The 18,804-nt window shown below is 42.8% G+C and overlaps 1 protein-coding gene across 2 annotated transcripts in view; it reads right to left on the minus strand.

The window, feature by feature from the left end:
* Positions 1–18,804, minus strand: part of LOC121643794 (phosphatidylinositol 3-kinase regulatory subunit gamma-like) — a 43,175-nt gene that overhangs the window by 16,528 nt on the left and 7,843 nt on the right. Inside the window, exons 1-2 of one of the 2 annotated variants that reach the window (XM_041991341.1) lie at positions 9,495–9,598; positions 7,287–8,115 (exon numbers count right to left, since the gene is read on the minus strand). In XM_041991341.1, the coding sequence (XP_041847275.1) occupies positions 7,287–7,605 (319 nt within the window). In that variant the 5' untranslated portion in view covers positions 7,606–8,115; positions 9,495–9,598. Of the gene's footprint in view, positions 1–7,286; positions 8,116–9,494; positions 9,599–18,804 lie in introns of those variants that run through there. The other variant, XM_041991340.1, reaches the window with a different exon arrangement.

The raw sequence follows: 18,804 nt of genomic DNA on the forward strand, positions 1-18,804 counted from the left end.
CCAGAGACTTGGTGCCATTCTTTAAAACACTGAGCAGAAACTGAGGCTTTACAGTGAGGAAATGCCGGAGGTTTAATTTGGCCTGTGACATCCTATGAATGAGCTGCCATTGTGTTTCTGCAGCAGGAGAAGGTTTGGGTTCTGTCGCAGAGCACTGAGCGGGAACATGCAGCAGATCCAGCTACATGTTGGAAAAATCACACTGATGGAGGAGATATACAGCCAACATTTAGCTGTCATTACTCTGCTTTTCCCTGTTGGCTGCTTGCCTCCAACTGAGCAAAGAGATCTGTGTAAAACACAATTGTTGCATCCTCCATCATTTTACCAACCATATTACATTCTGATTTTGTAACAAACTCGGATAACTCAATCCCATTATTTAATTACTGTGACGGCCGCACCACCACTTTGACTTTGTGTTGCAGGTGCCATCTGGTGATTAGTGGAACGAGCCAGACCTGGGCCTGTGTTCTGCCACCTAGTTAAGTGCTTCACCAGTAGAAGCTCAGCCTGGGAGATCACCGGCGCTTTGTGCAAGCAGCAGGTTTGGTTTGTGTTGTGTTCCACATACATTCCCCTACATCCATGCACTACTTGCATCACTGATACAGACCTTCAGATGTTTTAAGCTGTTTTTCCTTAATAAATGATGTTTTATAAAACACCACCTTGTGCCTGCCTCACTTTTTGTTGCAGCAATGGAGCCGAGCTGTAACAATTGAAGTAACTTTATGAAACTTGAGAGTGAGAAGAACCTAAAAATAAGTCATGTCATCTTGCCTGTAAAAATCACTTGACAAGATGCACAACAAAGCCTGAAATGACCCACAACAGTCATGTAAAGTTATGTGCTTGACTAGCAGCATGCAGTCTGCAGAAGAGGTGCTTCTTGTTGACCAAAAACAAGCCGTTACCGCCTTCTAAACCCTAAGAAGATTCAGGGGCTGCCCTCATTTTTGCAAGACTTCCCTTTTTGCAGAAAAGTTTAAGTTTACAGCTCCTTCTACTCTGCTCTGAGTCTTTAGGAATAATTTATCTGTGAATTTACATCACATAAAAAGAGAATATATAAATGAATCTATTTAATTTACTGGTTGGAAGAGAGTGAATACTTTTCTTTTATTCTTTATTTTGTTTCACTGCCTGAAGCTCAGAAAAGCTCAGCTTTCACAACGACTCATATTTGCTTTCTTGTACTGAAAAATGTATTAATTCCTTGTTTTTACATATGAACATTTTGCATAACCCTCATTAATGGGGATTATTTTTCAGCTTTTAAAAGCAGAGAAACTCAGTGTTGCAGATGTTAGACTAGGCATTTGTAGTTTTACATGATTGTGCAGCAAAGTGTTTTATGACTCAGTTTTTACTTCCTGAGTTATGACTCGTCTGTTTCAACAAAGAGCAGATGAGGTTGTTTAGTCGACGTGGTTCTCAACTTTCCTGTTGTCCTTGGGTCAAAAATGATCTGAAACTGTGATTAACGTCAGATAAAACCCCCTTTACTGTCATTTTCTCGAAATAAAATTTAATGAACTTTCCTAAAGTGACTCCAACATTAGAAAAGGAAACACTGCCTTTATTCATGTTTCCATAAAAGTGGTAAAAGATTGGCTTCGGGTCATCTTTTTAGACCTTGCTATGAAATTTCAGCTCTAATTGCCGAGACTGGAATATCTTTTTCTGTGTCCTGCACCGAGAACAGTCATGTGCCAAATCAGCTGGGCTTGGAGACGAGGCACACGATGTCAAAAAATCATAAACTGCACACAATCAAAGCCTCTTTCACAGTTTAGAGCCCTTTTAGAAGATGTGGATGTACAATACAGTGATGTGCTGTACAACCAAGAAGTTGGCTGGCTCAGCAGAGGGAAAGAGCTCAGAAACTCTGCCATGCCATCGCAGAGTTTCTGAAAACCAAGGGCAGTGACCTCCAATTCCCGACAGATGACAGATGGATTTGTAACGTGGCTTTCATGGTGGACATCACAGACCTTCTCCCCTCGCTCAATGTTCAGCTTCAAGCTGAAGCAGATTATCACTGAGCTGTTTGACCACATGAAGGCCTTTCTAATGAAGCTAGGACTACTGTCAGCAGGTCAGCCAAAACATTAAGATTTTACACTACACACTGAAATGATGGTACTTTCCTTGTGGTAGGTACAGAATTAGAATAAAATTGGTAAAACAAAATACACTGGTCAAAAAAAATAAAGGGAAAACTAAAATAACATCCTAGATCTGAATGAATGAAATATTCTTATTAAACACTTTGTTCTTTACATAGTTGAATGTGCCGACAACGAAATCACATCCTTTCAGACAGGAGGCAGAAAAAATTGACCTCTTCAACAAGTTGTTAAAATCAGTTTTTGATCTCAACTAACTGACTGCATCAAATGCAGGAGTAAGGAGTCATTTACTGCTACTTTAATTCTCTGAAGGAATTTTTACTGCTTTGCAAACTGTGACATGCCAGATTTTCCAAACAACGGCAGAGCAATACGAAGATCTGCAGAGAAACTTAATATAGCTGGTTCCTGCAGCTGCAGCAGCCTGGCCTCGTCTCACTTCTTTTGCAGCCTCTCCACAGCCCTCACATTCTCCTCCTCCCCGCCCCCAACCCCACACTCTTCATGGATTCTTTGAAAGTATTTTCTTTGCAGAGGACGGAGAGCAGGGAGAATGAGTGGAGGCCTCTCCTTTCTGAGAACTGGCTGTGCTAACATGGTTTATAGCTGCCCAGAGACAGTATTGGGGGAGAGCACTTGAGGGTGAGAGAAGGAAGACGAAAGGAGGGAGGAGTTAGCAAAAATGCCAAGCCATGGTTCACTTCAGCAGGCATTTAACGTGAGGCCAAGGAGAGGAGAGGGAGGGGAGGAGGAAAAAGCCTCGCTGGGTTTCCAGACTGGTCCTAAAATGTTCTATATGCAGAACTTCATATGTGACGTTTCTCTGCACGTGTGCTGACATCCGACACCTTGTGTTGAAGCTGCATGCACAACCCAACATTAGCTCCAAGCTAATATTAAATTCATATTCAATTAAGAAGTGGAAAGAATTAGCCAGATATATGCAAGGCAAAGGCAGTGCAGTCAGAAACGCTTCTGTGCAGCTGTGACACACAAACATGGCCAGTTTGCTCCTTCAGGGAAGAGAACATGATATTTGTAACGTGCTGTCGCGACCATTTCTAATCCACAGTGCAGTGTTGGTGCAAAGCCATGGTATTCTTCCTTCGGCCGTCGCCATGCCTCCCCTTTCTCATGTGTCAGAGTTTCGCTGTGCTCCTCCGGGCCTGTCTCTCCACATTACAGACATGAATGCATGCTGCCCAACTGGTTCGTCTCACTGTTTGTCAACCCAGGAGGCAACGGTTGTCCTCCTCACCTGCCTCTGCACAGAGCAAAGACTCGGCTTGCATCAAACAGCACCTACTTGGCTCTGAATTTTTCTTTTTACTTGTTTGAAAAATCTTTTTTGATGATTGTCTCTTTTGAATAAATCAAACCTCTGATTCTGGGTTTAGAAGCCAGATATTTAAGTGGAATAACCACTTTTTCATTGCAATTTACTGTGTATCTTCTACCTGTGGCCAGGGGCTCAGGTGTAAAGGTGAATGTTAATCAGCTGTTTGTGGAAATTGAAAAATATACTTTAACTCATGGTAACAGCTAGAAGAATCCTTCTACTTTCCCTGCAGATTGCAGAAGCAATGCACAACAAATTGTAAAGTATGATGACACCAAACGGGCAGCTCTTAGCTTAAAGTAATAGCCTTAGCTCCGACAAGATGAGTGGCTAAAGCAAAGGTAATTCATGGCCAATGTGCCTGCTGTGGTGCTCGGCCCATCTGTCATAAAAAAAGGAAAGGACTGTGTTGGCTCAAGTGGTGGACGACACATAGGCTTATCCGTTTTGGCTTTAAAACGCACTGTTCTCTCTGGCATCCTGTCCGAGGAAGCAATAAATTAACCAGCTCAAGGCAAACCGAGTGTGAAGGAAAAGAAAACTATGGAAAACCTGGGAGCATGGAGGAAGTTAAGCAACACATCTGAGTTTCATTTGAAGCTCAGCTTGCAAACGTGGAGCGATTCACGCCAGCAAATGCTTGAGTTGGACGCTGGCTCGTAGCATAATGAGTAAATATCAGATCACGGCTGAATAAATCTTTATTAGAACAAAATTAATCCCCAAAAAGAAGAACATGCTTCCGGTACGATCAGGTACCCGTGGGTGAGACGGTGTTCAAGAAAAGAAGCTGCGAAGGATGCATCACCAGCAGCCTTCGCTACAGGCCAAACGTGCAGGTTTCTAAGCTGGATTCAGAGGAGCCTTCCACATGGGAAGCCTGTCCTTTCCACCTTCAACTGGTCCAGGAAAATGGCCATTCTTCCTGGTTCTGGTCCTGATGGATGTTTTCCTTTCCACCATTGCCCGCCGCCCTGTGCAGCTCAGGATGGAGAACTGCATCAAAGACTAATTTTCATCCAGTCCGCTGGTTTCCTTAGCCAGGTCATCATTATTATGAATTGACTTGAATAAACACAGTTATAAATTAGGGCTGTCAAATGATGAAAAAATTTAATCAGAACAAATACAGCTTACAAATTATTCATGATTAATCATGATTAATGACTATTCACGACTATGTCTGAAATCTGCCCGTTTTTCCTGTTTTCTATCAACAGAAAGCCAATTCTCACTGGGGCTTTTCTTTGCATTTTTACATTAGATGATCATTTTATAAAGACCTTATAAAATACATCTTCTTTGTGCCACCTTTTCCTGGTCAGTGCCCCTGCCTGGCACCCCATCAAAACTTTTCTAGACCCGCCCCTGTATAGCTGAAGCATAAATCCTTTTCTACCACCTGTCAGCTGCTTGGTTAGAGAAGGTCCTGATCTAGTTTGTATCCCAGACCCTGTTTATAGTTTCTCTCACCACATTTATGGCCCCTAAATGATCAGACCTGCGTCTCCTACATCTGCACAGCACCAGTAATCTAGAGAAGATGTCTCCTTGCTTCCTTTAACTGTTTCACTCTCTCTAGCGATATCTGAACCTGATCTATCTTCAGAGATGTGTGCATGTCTGTCTGATGGCCAGTACATTTTACAGCTGTGTCACTGAAGCCTCATTAATACTGACAAGTTATAGGAAATACAGGCAAACAATATCTAACTGAAATAGGTTGCTGTTAACATGTTTCAATCTTCAGCTTCACATGACAGTAACATGGCTCTGACTGACATGAGACTGGTACATGTAGCTTAGCACCTTAGCTAGCACATCCAAAAACAATACTTTGAGGTAAATATGTTCCAGTGTGAACCACGAACGCTGCTTTCCTCCTTCTGAGCTGAACGATTAACAAACGCAACAAGAAAGACGGTGATAGCGAAAGAAAAGCTGGAAAAAAGAAAAACAGGAGAGGGAGGGGGAGGAGGCTGCCACGATGCGTCACACAGCAATAGAGACGACCAGAACAGTAACGTTTGTGAAAAACGGAAGTTTTCCAGGCATTTCTATCCCATCCAGGAGGTTTACAATCCAGCCACTAAATCTAGTTTTATCCAGAGACTATCTGGTAAATCCACAATGATCAGCATTATAATAATAACATCATTATTTATCACATTTCATCATAAAAAGACCACTATCACTATTATGTTGCTAAGAGACCTCTATTTAGACCTGGACATGATGATGAAGATGACAAAACTTGAGAGAACGATGAGATGAGAAAAGACTTGGTCACTGTTGATCTGTGTGTTATTTCTACAAAGTTCTGTTAGTAATAAATTCTGCTTTCTTCTTCTGGTCGACCTTTATGCTGCTACATCTATTCATACATTCATTTTACATCATTTTACCTCCCAGTCTGACAGCTGCTACACACTGGTTTATACTGGGATTAAAAGCTGCTACATACTGGTTTATACTGGGATTAAAAGCTGCTACACACTGGTTTATACTGGGATTAAAAGCTGCTACACACTGGTTTATACTGGGATTAAAAGCTGTTACAGACTGGTTTATACTGAGATTAAAAGCTGCTACACACTGGTTTATACTGGGATTAAAAGCTGGTACAGACTGGTTTATACTGGGATTAAAAGCTGCTACACACTGGTTTATACTGGGATTAAAAGCTGCTACACACTGGTTTATACTGGGATTAAAAGCTGCTACACACTGGTTTATACTGGGATTAAAAGCTGCTACACACTGGTTTATACTGGGATTACAAGCTGCTACACACTGGTTTATACTGGGATTAAAAGCTGCTACACACTGGTTTATACTGGGATTAAAAGCTGCTACACACTGGTTTATACTGGGATTAAAAGCTGCTACAGACTGGTTTATACTGGGATTAAAAGCTGTTACAGACTGGTTTATACTGGGATTAAAAGCTGCTACACACTGGTTTATACTGGGATTAAAAGCTGCTACACACTGGTTTATACTGGGATTAAAAGCTGCTACACACTGGTTTATACTGGGATTAAAAGCTGCTACACACTGGTTTATACTGGGATTAAAAGCTGCTACACACTGGTTTATACTGAGATTAAAAGCTGTTACACACTGGTTTATACTGGGATTAAAAGCTGCTACACACTGGTTTATACTGGGATTAAAAGCTGCTACACACTGGTTTATACTGGGATTAAAAGCTGCTACACACTGGTTTATACTGGGATTAAAAGCTGTTACACACTGGTTTATACTGGGATTAAAAGCTGCTACACACTGGTTTATACTGGGATTAAAAGCTGCTACAGACTGGTTTATACTGGGATTTAAAGCTGCTACACACTGGTTTATACTGGGATTAAAAGCTGCTACACACTGGTTTATACTGGGATTAAAAGCTGCTACACACTGGTTTATACTGGGATTAAAAGCTGCTACACACTGGTTTATACTGGGATTAAAAGCTGCTACACACTGGTTTATACTGGGATTAAAAGCTGCTACACACTGGTTTATACTGGGATTTAAAGCTGCTACACACTGGTTTATACTGGGATTAAATGCTCCAGCGGTTTAGATCATAAAAACAAGATGAAACAAAGATAGCTAATAAATGGAAGTTTTAAGGTTTAAATCGAAGAGGAAAGAAAAATAGTGATCATTCTGATGTGGCGTTGTTCAGTTTTGAGTTTTTTTTGGTTTGTTTTGTTTAACAATGCTGCAGCTTTATAACGTGCAAAAGTTACAAAACATTAAATGATGGAGTTGCTGCATTAAAAGATGCCAGAGAGGGTTCATACCTTGACAGGATTCTGATCTGGGAGCAGCAGGAAGAGGTCGCTGGGACCTTGGCTGACTTGATGGGAGGGTCATTTTAATGGGGCCAACATACTGGACAAACGTCCCCGGGAAGTCGCCTCTCTGCTTGGTGCGTTCGTTGTATCCAAGCAGCCAGCCCAGACATTCGGGGTGCTCCATGCAGCCCTCCTCGTAGTTCTCCATGGAGGTCAGAGATGACTTGCTGACTGTCAGGAGGTCTCCAGGCTGCAGATCCAAATCTTCATCCTGGTCCTTGGTGAACGAATAGACTGCACGATATTGGAAACCTTCTGCTGCCATTTTGTTATAGAAGCAAAACAGAAAATGGCCACCGAATGGAGGATTAGATGGTGCAGCAGGAGTCCCGATGTGAGAACGGCAACAACGCTGCTGAGTCTCTAAAGGCTGACGATAGTGCGGCGGTTTAGAGGGTCAGGTAAGGGGTGAGGGGAAGAAATGGAAGTCACCCAAAGCTTAGAAGCATTTTTAAAACTTGATAAGGTGGTGTTTGGCTGCTGTTCGGCGGCGGCAGACTCAGACCCGACTGCGACTGGTGGACTGATGCACTTTCCTCAGCTTGATCCCCCGATTGAGCCAGATGATGGAGCAGAGAGAGAGCGCCGGCAACATACTTCTTCCAAGCAGCAAAAAGCTGACGGCTGGGTGCTGCTCCAAAAGCCCAGTCAGGGATCTGGCCTCGTGTCGGCGGCTCACCGGCTGATTGGAGGACGAGCGGCAGTGGGGGAAGGATTTTAGTCCTCTCCAGCTCTCACCAATCACTTCATGTTCTGAGCAGGAATTCTCACCGACCTGCACAAGAAAAGAAATAAGAAGGGTAAAGATTGCGAAAAATTCTTAAAAACAACAATAAAACTAAATTAAGAAGAAAATTTTCCATTAAATGTTGATTTAATTTGATAAAGAGCCACAGATCTACTTAAGCACGGCATGAAAATGGCGAACTGCGACAGCTTTATGCATTAGTGCAGCCTTGGGTTTGGATGGAGAGAGATCGGATGATGATGCTGCGTCATAACCAACAGCAGACCGGGTCCCTGGACGGGAGCCTCCATTTCCTCCTCTACGTTCACACACTGAGCCTTAAAATCAAGAAGTTTCACTGGAAATGCGTCCGATTTACTGCTTTTTACAGGACAAACATGCACCTCAGCTGCAGGGCAACCACAGTTTTCTAAAATATGCAGGACCCGTTACACCCCCCCCTCCCCTACCACACACACACACACACACACCACCACTATGTAGGAGATAAAAGAGGCAGCACTTCTTCTTGTGAAAACAGTTCAATCATACTGTACCAAACCCTTTCCAGATCACAATGAATGGACAGTCAACCTAGCAACCAGCCACTGGGACGACATCATCAAGCACCACTTGGAATCAAATATTTCAACACTCCTGGTTGCTTGCTCTATTAAATGTGGCACTAGAAACATCTAACGAATAAAAATCGTTCTAAAACTCCATAAATATAAAATTGGAAATGTGAAATCTAACAGCATTAGAACAGCCGAAGTGGTTAAATGTTCCTTTATTCTTTCAGTAGAAGTTCTTTTGAGCATTTTAAAATAAAAATCCTAAATTGGGGGGTGAAAGCTCAAAACGTGAAGATATCCGCAGTCCAAAAGATTAAAAAAAACCACTATGTAAAATATTCACAATCAAAGATATGCCACCCAACAAGGGGCAAGTAAGGACATATCATGTTCCAGATCAAGTAGGACATGTGTGCTTTGTGGACCAACTGAGGACAAATTGTCTGATTAAAGTCTCTGTGCAGGATGGAGGGATGTTAAACGAGGAAAGAAGTGAGTGAAAGGAGCAGAAAGGTGAATGGAAGTTTTTATTTTGTGCACTTATGAAGATATTTGGGGCAATTTCCATACGGTGGGCCTATGTACAAGGCCTGATGCTAAATGTTCATGAATGCTTTGGAGTGATGGATCACAGACACAAATACAATGAAGGGGACATGAAATATCTGAGCAGACCTGTAGTTTGGTTGTTGCAGAAGCAAATGATATGCTTCTGGTTCTTATTCTACATTGTCCTCTCTTTCTACCGCCCCCCCTCGACATTCCTTAACCGAACATACATTTACTGCAAATCTGAAGAGGGATGTCGTCTTTTTAGAAAAATGAACAAAAATAAATAGCTTTAAGAGTTACCGTGACAACGGGATGCAGCAGAATGCAGAAACTCCCCCCAGTTTGGTTAAGAGAGAAGCCGGACGGCTCAGCCAGACTCTCAGTCCCACATCCTTCCAGTAGACAAGCAAGAAGTGCCAGGCTAGACACGTGGCACTGGCATACCCAACCACAGCCCGCAATCCTCACACCACCGTACCCCCCCCCCCCCCCCAACCAACCCGAAACTCCTCTCCCTCCACCTGCTCTCCAACCCCCAAGCCTCCCTCCTCCATCGGCAGCTAGACAAAAACTCCAGTTGTTTTCCAGTTTTATGTGTTTATAGTGTGAGTGCTGCTGCAGCCCACAGCAAAAAAGAAGAAGAAACAGCTCAGAGTCGCAGTTCCCACTCAATATTCCAGGTTTTCCGTTTAGTTCCAGAGCAGGAAAAGTCATACTAGGTGCAAATGGAGTCATCTCTTTTACAGTCCGATTCACGGAGTGTTTTGAAGTAGTTTGCAGGTCTGCAGCAGCAGCTGGCAACCTCAGCTTCAGTGCATCCTCCTTTTTTCAAAGTCTCTGTATCCTAGTCTGCACGGAGAGTCGACGGAAAGCAGTGGAAAACAGAGGGAGAGTCCAAATGGCAGAGGGGAGACCACAGGAAAATAATTAATGAATAGGCAGCAAGTAACTCACTGTTGCTAGAGAGAGGGAAAGCTAATCCCATGCTCTGATTGGCCCGACGCTCCGGCCATGTGCTTTGCAGTCACCAGAGAAGCCGGGCAAATCAAGGAAATGTTCTAATATTAGAAAATGTATCTAGGCAGTGATCAAACATCTGAACACAACAATCCCACCTCCTCTAACCCTGCTGCCTCTTCATCCCTCAAACCTCTGAAAATGTGCTGAATGGAGATAAATGGTGAGTGTCCCAGGGTGACGATGAAAAACATTAGAGAAAAACTAAAGGCTGAACGTGATTGGAGAGATACTCCATGAGTCATGTTGTAGTCAAGCAATGGGACCAAAGAGATGATGTTTGCAGTAACAGAGTGAGAGAGGCAGAGGACAGGAAAATACAATGGAGATCAGAGATGGAAAAACAGGAAAAATTATGCAGCAAAATATTCTAATGAAAATAATCAAATCAAACATTATTTATAGAGTCCTTTTCATGCACAAAGTGCTTTACCTAATAAAAACTAATTATGAATATTAAAAAGAAAATTTTAAAACCTTTACACACCAGAATACATAACAGGAAATTATTACACACCCTAGTGTGGTCTCTTTCATACACAAACCCACAAACAAATGTAACCCCCACCCGCCCAAACCTATCTCTAAACTGGATGCAAGTGTAAAAATATCGAGAATGAAAACATCTGGCTCGATGCTGCTATGAGGAAACAGGCCACATGACCACAGAGGGCGTCACCACTAGAACCACCCAGGTCAGGGCCACACCACAGCCACAGGGCTGCAGAGCAGGACCCCCAGCCACCCAGACAAGGGCAGTCACCATGGCAACAGCCCGCAGACAGAGCAGGCAGAGCCACCGGTGTAAAGGATCCCCAGGAGGAAACACTGGAGTTAGGCAGTAAAAACAAGAATGAATACACTTGTTGATAAAAAGAACCGATAACAGTGACTAGAAAAAAAAATATAGATAAAGGAGTTCAGGAAAATGAAAAAAAAAGTCAAATAAAATGAAGAAGTTAATAAAAACTGTGTACTTAAGTAAAAATAAAATTAAAACAGAGTCGCATAAATACATGTATTTGAAATAAATATAAAAATATATATTTGGATAAGTGAAAATCTAAATAAAACTAAAGCTAAGCTAAAAAGATAGTCTGGTAGGCTGTTCCACAGTCCAGGCCTGTAGTAGTGTAACGAGGCCTCGCCAGAGGTTTTGGTTCTGACTTTGGGAACAGCAGAGCTAAGCCGCCACCTTACTGTGGTGGTGGAGTGTGCGCGTCCTGATGATCCTAGGAGCTATGTTGTCAGGGGCTTTAGCCATGGCAAACAGGTCTCTAGGGGAGGGACCAGACAAAGCGTGGCTCAACAGACCCGGACGTGGGTCACCGGCCTCTCTCTGGAGCCAGGCCTGGAGGTGGGGCACAAAGGTGAGGGCCTGGTGGCCGGGCCTATGCCCATGGGGCCCAGTCAGGCTTCAGGGATGTGGATCGTCACCTCTCTAGCAGGGAAGGAGCTTGAGCTGGTGCGCGAGGTTGAGCGGTTCCGGCTAAATATAGTTGGACTCACCTCAAAGCACGGCTTGGGCTCTGGAACCACTGTCCTTGAGAGGGGCTGGACCCTCTTCCATTCTGGAGTTGCTCCCGGTGAGAGGCTCTGAGCAGGTGTGGGCATGCTCATTGCCCCCCGACTTGGCGCCTGTACGTTGGGGTTTACCCCGGTGGACGAAAGAGTAGCCTCCCTCTGCCTTCAGGTAGGGGGACGGGTCCTGACTGTTGTTTGTGCTTATGCACCAAACAGCAGTTCAGAATACCCACCCTTTTCGGAGTCCCTGGAGGGGGTGTTGGAGAGCACTTCTTCCGGGGACTCCCTCGTTCTGCTGGGGGACTTCAATGCTCACGTGGGCAATGACAGCGAGACCTGGAGGGGCGTGATTGGGAGGAATGGCCCCCCTGATCTGAATCCGAGTGGTGTTTTGTTGTTGGACTTCTGTGCTCGTCATGGACTGTCCATGATGAACACCTTGTTGACATAAGAGTGTCCACATGTGCACTTGGTACCAGGACATTCTAGGCCGCAGTTCGATGATCGACTTTGTAGTCGTGTCGTCAGACTTGTGGCTGCATGTCTCTGACACTCGGGTGAAGAGAGGGGTGGAGCTGTCAACTGATCACCACCTGGTGGTGAGTTGGCTCAAGACCAAAGCATGTTGTGAGGCAGGGCTCCGGACTGCAACCAAACTGTTGCATTTTGCGACTAAAATGTGACAGTGCAAGTAAATTTTTCATCTACTCTACAATGACGACCAATACATTTGCCGGTCTTTTTCTTGTAGTAGTAACTAAATAACTGAATTCATTTTGTTGCTAACAAACGTTGGCTTCCCTCTTCAGCCCAGTAGTTCACAGTAATGCGCAGATTAGCTGCTGGTTTGACGGCTTAAACTAACTTCAATATGAAAAAAGGAGACGAACACCAACGAAGAAGACGACAGCCAATGTGCGTGTGAGCGGGGACGAACAACCACTGTGATTGGCTTATGGGGAGAAAAAATGCGGGTCTTGGGGGGGGTTGTCGCATGAATCCTTAGGTTTCACCACAAACAATGATGGCGAACAGGACTATCAGTTCTTACTTTCTCCCCAGTAAACCTAGCGCTCCAGATGAGCCAAATGCTGAAAATGAGTCAGATTCAGATTGCAAGGAGACGGTCATGGCGAAAAAAGCCCGGAAATTCTGTTTTCGCGATGAGTGGCTCCGTGAGTTCACCTGGCTGAGGTATTTTAAGGACACAAATTCAATGAACTGCAAATTCTGCTGTCGATACCCACAACAAGGGAAGACAAAATTTGCTAATAAAACTGGCACCACTCAACTAAAACATGACACTTGGATTAAACACAGTATCAGTCTGAGACATAAAATGCGCCGTGACTTGTGTGATGAAAGTGCAACTTCACTCCCACTTGTGTTAGAAAACAGGAGGCTGCTAACCAGTGCGCTGAGGAAACAGAATTGATTGTGAAGTTTAACACGGCCTATTTCATTGCAAAAAAAGAACTGCCTTTTACAAAATTTAAAGGCGATCTGCAAAGGAAGAACGGTGTAAAACTGAACGCAACCTACAATAACGACACAGCATGTGCACAGTTTGTTGGCATCGTAGCAAATACGCTAAGACGGACGACGTACGAGAAGATTAAGGATGCTCTGCATCTGTCTATCATGATCGATGGGGACACCGATGTTTCAATAAAGGAGTGTGAAATCATAGATGCAAGGATTCTGCAGCAAGGAAAACCAACAAATGTTTTGATTGGCCACATCGAAGTCCAACATACATATGCTCAAGATATGTTTTAAATCAAACTGTTTGAGCTCAACAGATGATAATATTGATCAAGCTGTTAGGCATGATGACAGGATGGTGGTTTCTGGTTTACAAGGATTAATAAATAATTTTACACAACAGTCATAACGTGATTTCATTTTAAGGTGTGTGTGATGTCACCAAAGAGACCTTTCAGAAGCTTGGGACAGAAACAGGGTGGTTAGAGAAGACCATGGGAGCTGATGGTGCAGCTGTCAAACTTGGGCATGAAGGAGGTGTAATAGCCCTTCTCTAAGCTGAGGCAGGAGCTTTTATCGTCCCACTTCATTGTATGCCACATAGGCAGGTCAGGTGAACCTTCAGGCTAAAGATAGGGTACTAAGCATTGTGCTGTATCTTTAAATCAAAGCTGAATCCATGTTAATTGTAGATTGGAGCTGGCAATGCTATCAGTGCAAAGGAAAACTCCCATTGTGGATCTACAGTCTCCTCAACATGGTTTGGAAGACCTACCACTACAGCAGCAAGTCAATGAGAGAACTGCAAGCACTTGGAGAGGAGCTGGGTGTGCATGTCAATGTACCAGGTAGTGCCAGCAGGACACGCTGGCTTGCACATGTAAACCGGGCCCTGCAAACCCTGCTGAGACTTGGAGGAACGGATGGAAACCTGCAGAGCCCTGGCCAGTTTGCAGCAGTTTACTTCCGCATGGAACATTTGACTGCATCATCCACCAATACTGACATTGCTGGTAGAGCAAAGAAGGTCTGTATCTAATTTTCAGAAAGATTTTCAAATTTGTGATATATACAAATTAGTTGTTTTATCAATTTACTTATTGGTAGTTAGTAATTACTGATTAGTAATGTCTTGCAGGTCAAGAAGATGATGGAAGATGGGAACTTTGTGGGTTTCTGTCACTTCTTGGCTGACTTGTTTGAAGCCATCAGCAAATTCAGCCTTCTTCTCCAGAGAAATGATGTTATTTTGCCTCAGGTAATTTTGATTTGTTTATAAAATTATTGTTTAACCTAATAAATGCAGTATAAATACAGTAAAATAAATGTAATCATGTATAGTTTTATTCCTTATTGGGGAAATATTTTACAGGCTGTAAATGGGATTGAAAATCTTATGGCAACTGCTGAGGCCATGTCAGTGAGATGCAAGCCAGGTGGTATGCTGGCAGAAATACTGGCAGACCTTCGGGCTCAGAGAAGACAACAAGAGAGTGATGGTGAGGCTCACCTTTTGTTCAAATATCAGGTAGGAATTTTTTTTTTTGTGAGTTGTTTTTTTGTTGTTGTTTGTTTGTTTTGGGTTTTTTAAAATGTTTTTTTAAATAAGCATTTGTCTTAAAGTTGAATCTTGTGTAAATTTAGGGGGTAACCATCAAAGAAGAAGCTGTTGGACTAGGAACAGATGGACTCTCAATGGCAGGGACGCCATGTCTGCAACAAGCAGTAAAAGCAACCGTTGACTGCACTGTGCTGCACTTTAAGGAGAGGTTCAGTCTACTCGGCAAGTGAAAAGACATTATAACAAAATATATATATGTCTTTAGGACACATCACCTATCTCCTAGTTCTCTCCTAACCCTTGATAGATGAAGAGTCCTCCTCATTAGCAACTGCAAAGGCAGTAAGGCCATTCAAGATATTTGATCATGATTCCTGGCCAGAGATCAGAACGAGATCTCCTGATGGACTTTGGTACAGAGGAGCTGAACTTCCTGTTGGACCACTTCGACCCCATCTTAACAAAGTTAGAGCCTCTTTTCAATGATCATGATAAAATAAAAAAATTGTAACACAAAACGGTTCTGCAAACATCCACCTTGATCCTAAAAGAACTTAGTTTGATCAGTTTATACTTTCACTATTTTCAGAAATGGCTGTGATGCTAATCTGGCTGGAGAGGAGTTTCAGTCCATGAAGCCGTTTATTGCCAGGAACTACATGGACCAGTCATACCAAGCCCTGCGCGGGACGACGGTGACAAAGTTGCTGTTCTGCTTCGAATACAAAGTGAATATCATGTTGTCATTAATTTAGTTGGCATATATGATGCGTACTTGAATTACACCTAAACTATTGTTCTATTCTTTGTAGAACTTCCTACATCTTGTTCAGATTATGCTAGCCCTTCCAGTGTCCTCTGCTGTGTGCGAGAGAAGAGAATCAAGTCTGATGTCAGGGGGTCTCAAAGCATTGATGACTTTGACGCCAAGGAGGTTGTACAAATGTGGCTCAGTCAAGCTCAGCGTACAAGGAGACCAAATTACGACGGCTGGCCTACACAGGCACCTTGTCCCCCTACAAGGGGGATCTGTTCTAGGGAGTGGAGGGAGTGTGGTCACAAGTTCTGTCTTCTTGTTTTGTGTTAGTGCGGACAGAAAAACGGCTTTTTTTTATGTTGTCAACTGCTGCACAATAAAATGTGAATTATAAACATTGTAATTTCTGATGTTATTGTTTAAGTATTTATCACTAATACAGTGAAAATGAGAGGAAATGTGAATATTTGCTTTGCAAGTAGATTTCAGTGTGTGCCCCTAAATTTTGTGCTTGAGCTCCTAAAAAATTAAGTTAGGGGCTACTCGTAAAAAAAGTTAGTCTGGAGCCCTGTGAGGGTCTGCTGGGAAAGTCTGGCGGAGTCCCCTGTCAGAGAGTTTCAACTTGCATCTTCGGCAGAGCTTCAACCATGTCCCGGGTGAGGAGAGGGGGGGACATTACATACTCTTCCATGCAGATCTTCAAGAGCTATGATGTTTTAGGGCTGTCACTAGGCATCATGGACTTTCGACTCCCACAGATTTCCCCACAGATCCACAGATTTTCAGTTGGGTTGAGGTCTGGAGACTGGCTAGGCCCCTCCAGGACCTTGAAATGCTTCTTACGGAGCCACTCCTTAGTTACCCGGACGGTGTATTTGGGATCATTGTCATGCTGGAAGACCCAGCCATGTTTATTCTTCAATGCTCTCACTGATGGAAGGATGTTTGTGCCCAAAATCTCACGATACATGGCCCCATTCATCCTGTCCTCAATACAGACCAGGTGTCCTGTCCCCTTTGCTGAAAAGCTGCCCCAAAACATGATGTTTCCACCCCCATGCTTCACAGTGGGTATGGTGTTCTTGGGATGTAACTCAGCATTCACCCCCTCCAAAGATGGTCACTGGCAAACTTTAGACGGGCCTGGACATGTCGCCGTTGCTGTCGTTTCTCGCCTCCCGTGTGTCTTGCGAGAAACGACAGCGATGGCGACGGTGCATCGCACTTTCTGATCGCTTTTCTCCAAGAAATTTCATTGGTTATGATATTGGAGGGAATTTTGACATTTTTAAACCAGTCCGTAACAGACAAAGTGTGATGGATGAAGAGCCAGAAGATTTTGCTCGAACAGACAGAAATCTTGCAGTTTACTCTACTGTACAACAGTACTGTACAACAGTAGAGTAAACCTCCAAAAATCACGATGTTCTGTCATCTGCATGGGTTTAGACAAAGAGAAAAGTCGGTTCTTCTTCTTCTTTCTGAAGTTCCAGACAGAAAACATCTCTCCATGTTAATTAACCCGCTCTCTCCTGATTACATCAGACGCACCGCTGCAGCAGGGAAGGGAGACGTGGACGCCACGTTTCTGTCGTCAAAGCCAGCGGCCAGCAAAAAATAAAAAACAAAAAAAAAGAAATTTAAAAAAATTAACACCGTTAATTAATCATTATGTTAACATGTGATTAACGGGTTAAAGTGCCCAGCACTAATATACATACAAAGACACACACACATTTATATAAAAATTACCTTCAATGCAGTTTTTTTCCATTTTTTTCTGTTGCTATAACGAGCCATAAGAAATAAATGCAACAGATTTTTTTTTTCTTAAATTCTTAATAAATTTGAACAGATTTTTTTTTATTAAAGTTGTTGTTTTATAGGCAGTAACTCTAATAATGACTCTGTTAGTTCCAGGCTGTGTGCAATAAGGTCATTTTTAAAAAGTCATTAATAAACATTGAACCAGTCCGGCCCTCAACTTGTTCCAGTTTTCTCATTTTGGCCCACAGTGTGTTTGAGTTGGACCTCCCCCTGCACGAAAGCAACGCCGAATCAAATCTGCTCGGGCGTCTATTTATCAATAGATAATAAACACATATTGGCAATATCAACTTTTTTTTCCCATGTGAGTAAATGAATTCTAGTATAAAGATAATTTAATTTATTTATGGGGTACAGTCTGGGCTTATTTAATGGACCAAATATCAGTTCCAATATTTATTAATTAATAAATCTGTTTAATAATTAATTATATTATATTATTAATATTTATTAATTATTATTATTATTATTATATATAATTATAATATTTATAATAAAATTTATAATTTAATTTAATCATACCTCTTCCTATTGATACATACATTAATCAAAAAGCATTGAGCTCCCGCCCTAAAGTCACAACATTTAACATTTAAGCCCACAATATATAATCAGAGAGCCTTATTACAACTCATTAACTATCTCAGCTATGGTTGCAAATTTCACCTTCTCCTTTTGAAATGTTGGAAGCATTAAAAAAATCAATTAATCATTGATTCTCAGTTTAAATTTTATTTCCATCAAACACAGAAACACTGGAGCAGCGAGCTGGTAGAGATGTGAAGGCAGAAGACAGCAGCGTCGGGCAATGAATGCATCGCAAACCTGAGCTGAAACACCACCGAGCGGAGCGCCCCCTGGTGACTGTAACACTCATCTACTGCAGCAGGAAAACAACCTTTATCTGGAGCAGGGGTGTCAGACTCCGGTCCTCGAGGGCAGGTATCCTGCAGGTTTTCATTGTTTCCCTGATCTAACACACCTGAATAAAATCAAATGGATCCAACAGCTTCTTGTCAACTTCTTCACAATAACTCATTAGTTTCAGTCAGGTGTCTCAGATCAGGGAAACAATTAAAACCTGCAGGTTACCGGCCCTCGAGGACCAGAGTTCGACACCCCTGATCTACAGAGTGTGCATAACACCTGCTCACGCCGTAAATAAACGAAGCTCCAGAAATCCAACGGCATCCGAGTCGCTAACGTCAATGTTAAGTCACTGTTATTTTTAACTGTCATTTTTTTAAGCCTCCGAATGGAGACGTTTCTGCTCTGGGAACTTTTAGAGGTGATGGTCAGGCTGTGGTAAGCCCCTTCCGACAGGTAATGATGGACTTCTTTGTAGAAGAATTACAATTCCTTCAAAATCTACTTCCATATTTTGACCAACCACAATCTTCTACGTAATCATGCCAATGTTTAGCCAATAACAGTGTGAC

The sequence above is a fragment of the Melanotaenia boesemani genome, chromosome 8 (genome assembly GCF_017639745.1).
Source record: "Melanotaenia boesemani isolate fMelBoe1 chromosome 8, fMelBoe1.pri, whole genome shotgun sequence".
NCBI lineage: Eukaryota > Metazoa > Chordata > Actinopteri > Atheriniformes > Melanotaeniidae > Melanotaenia > Melanotaenia boesemani.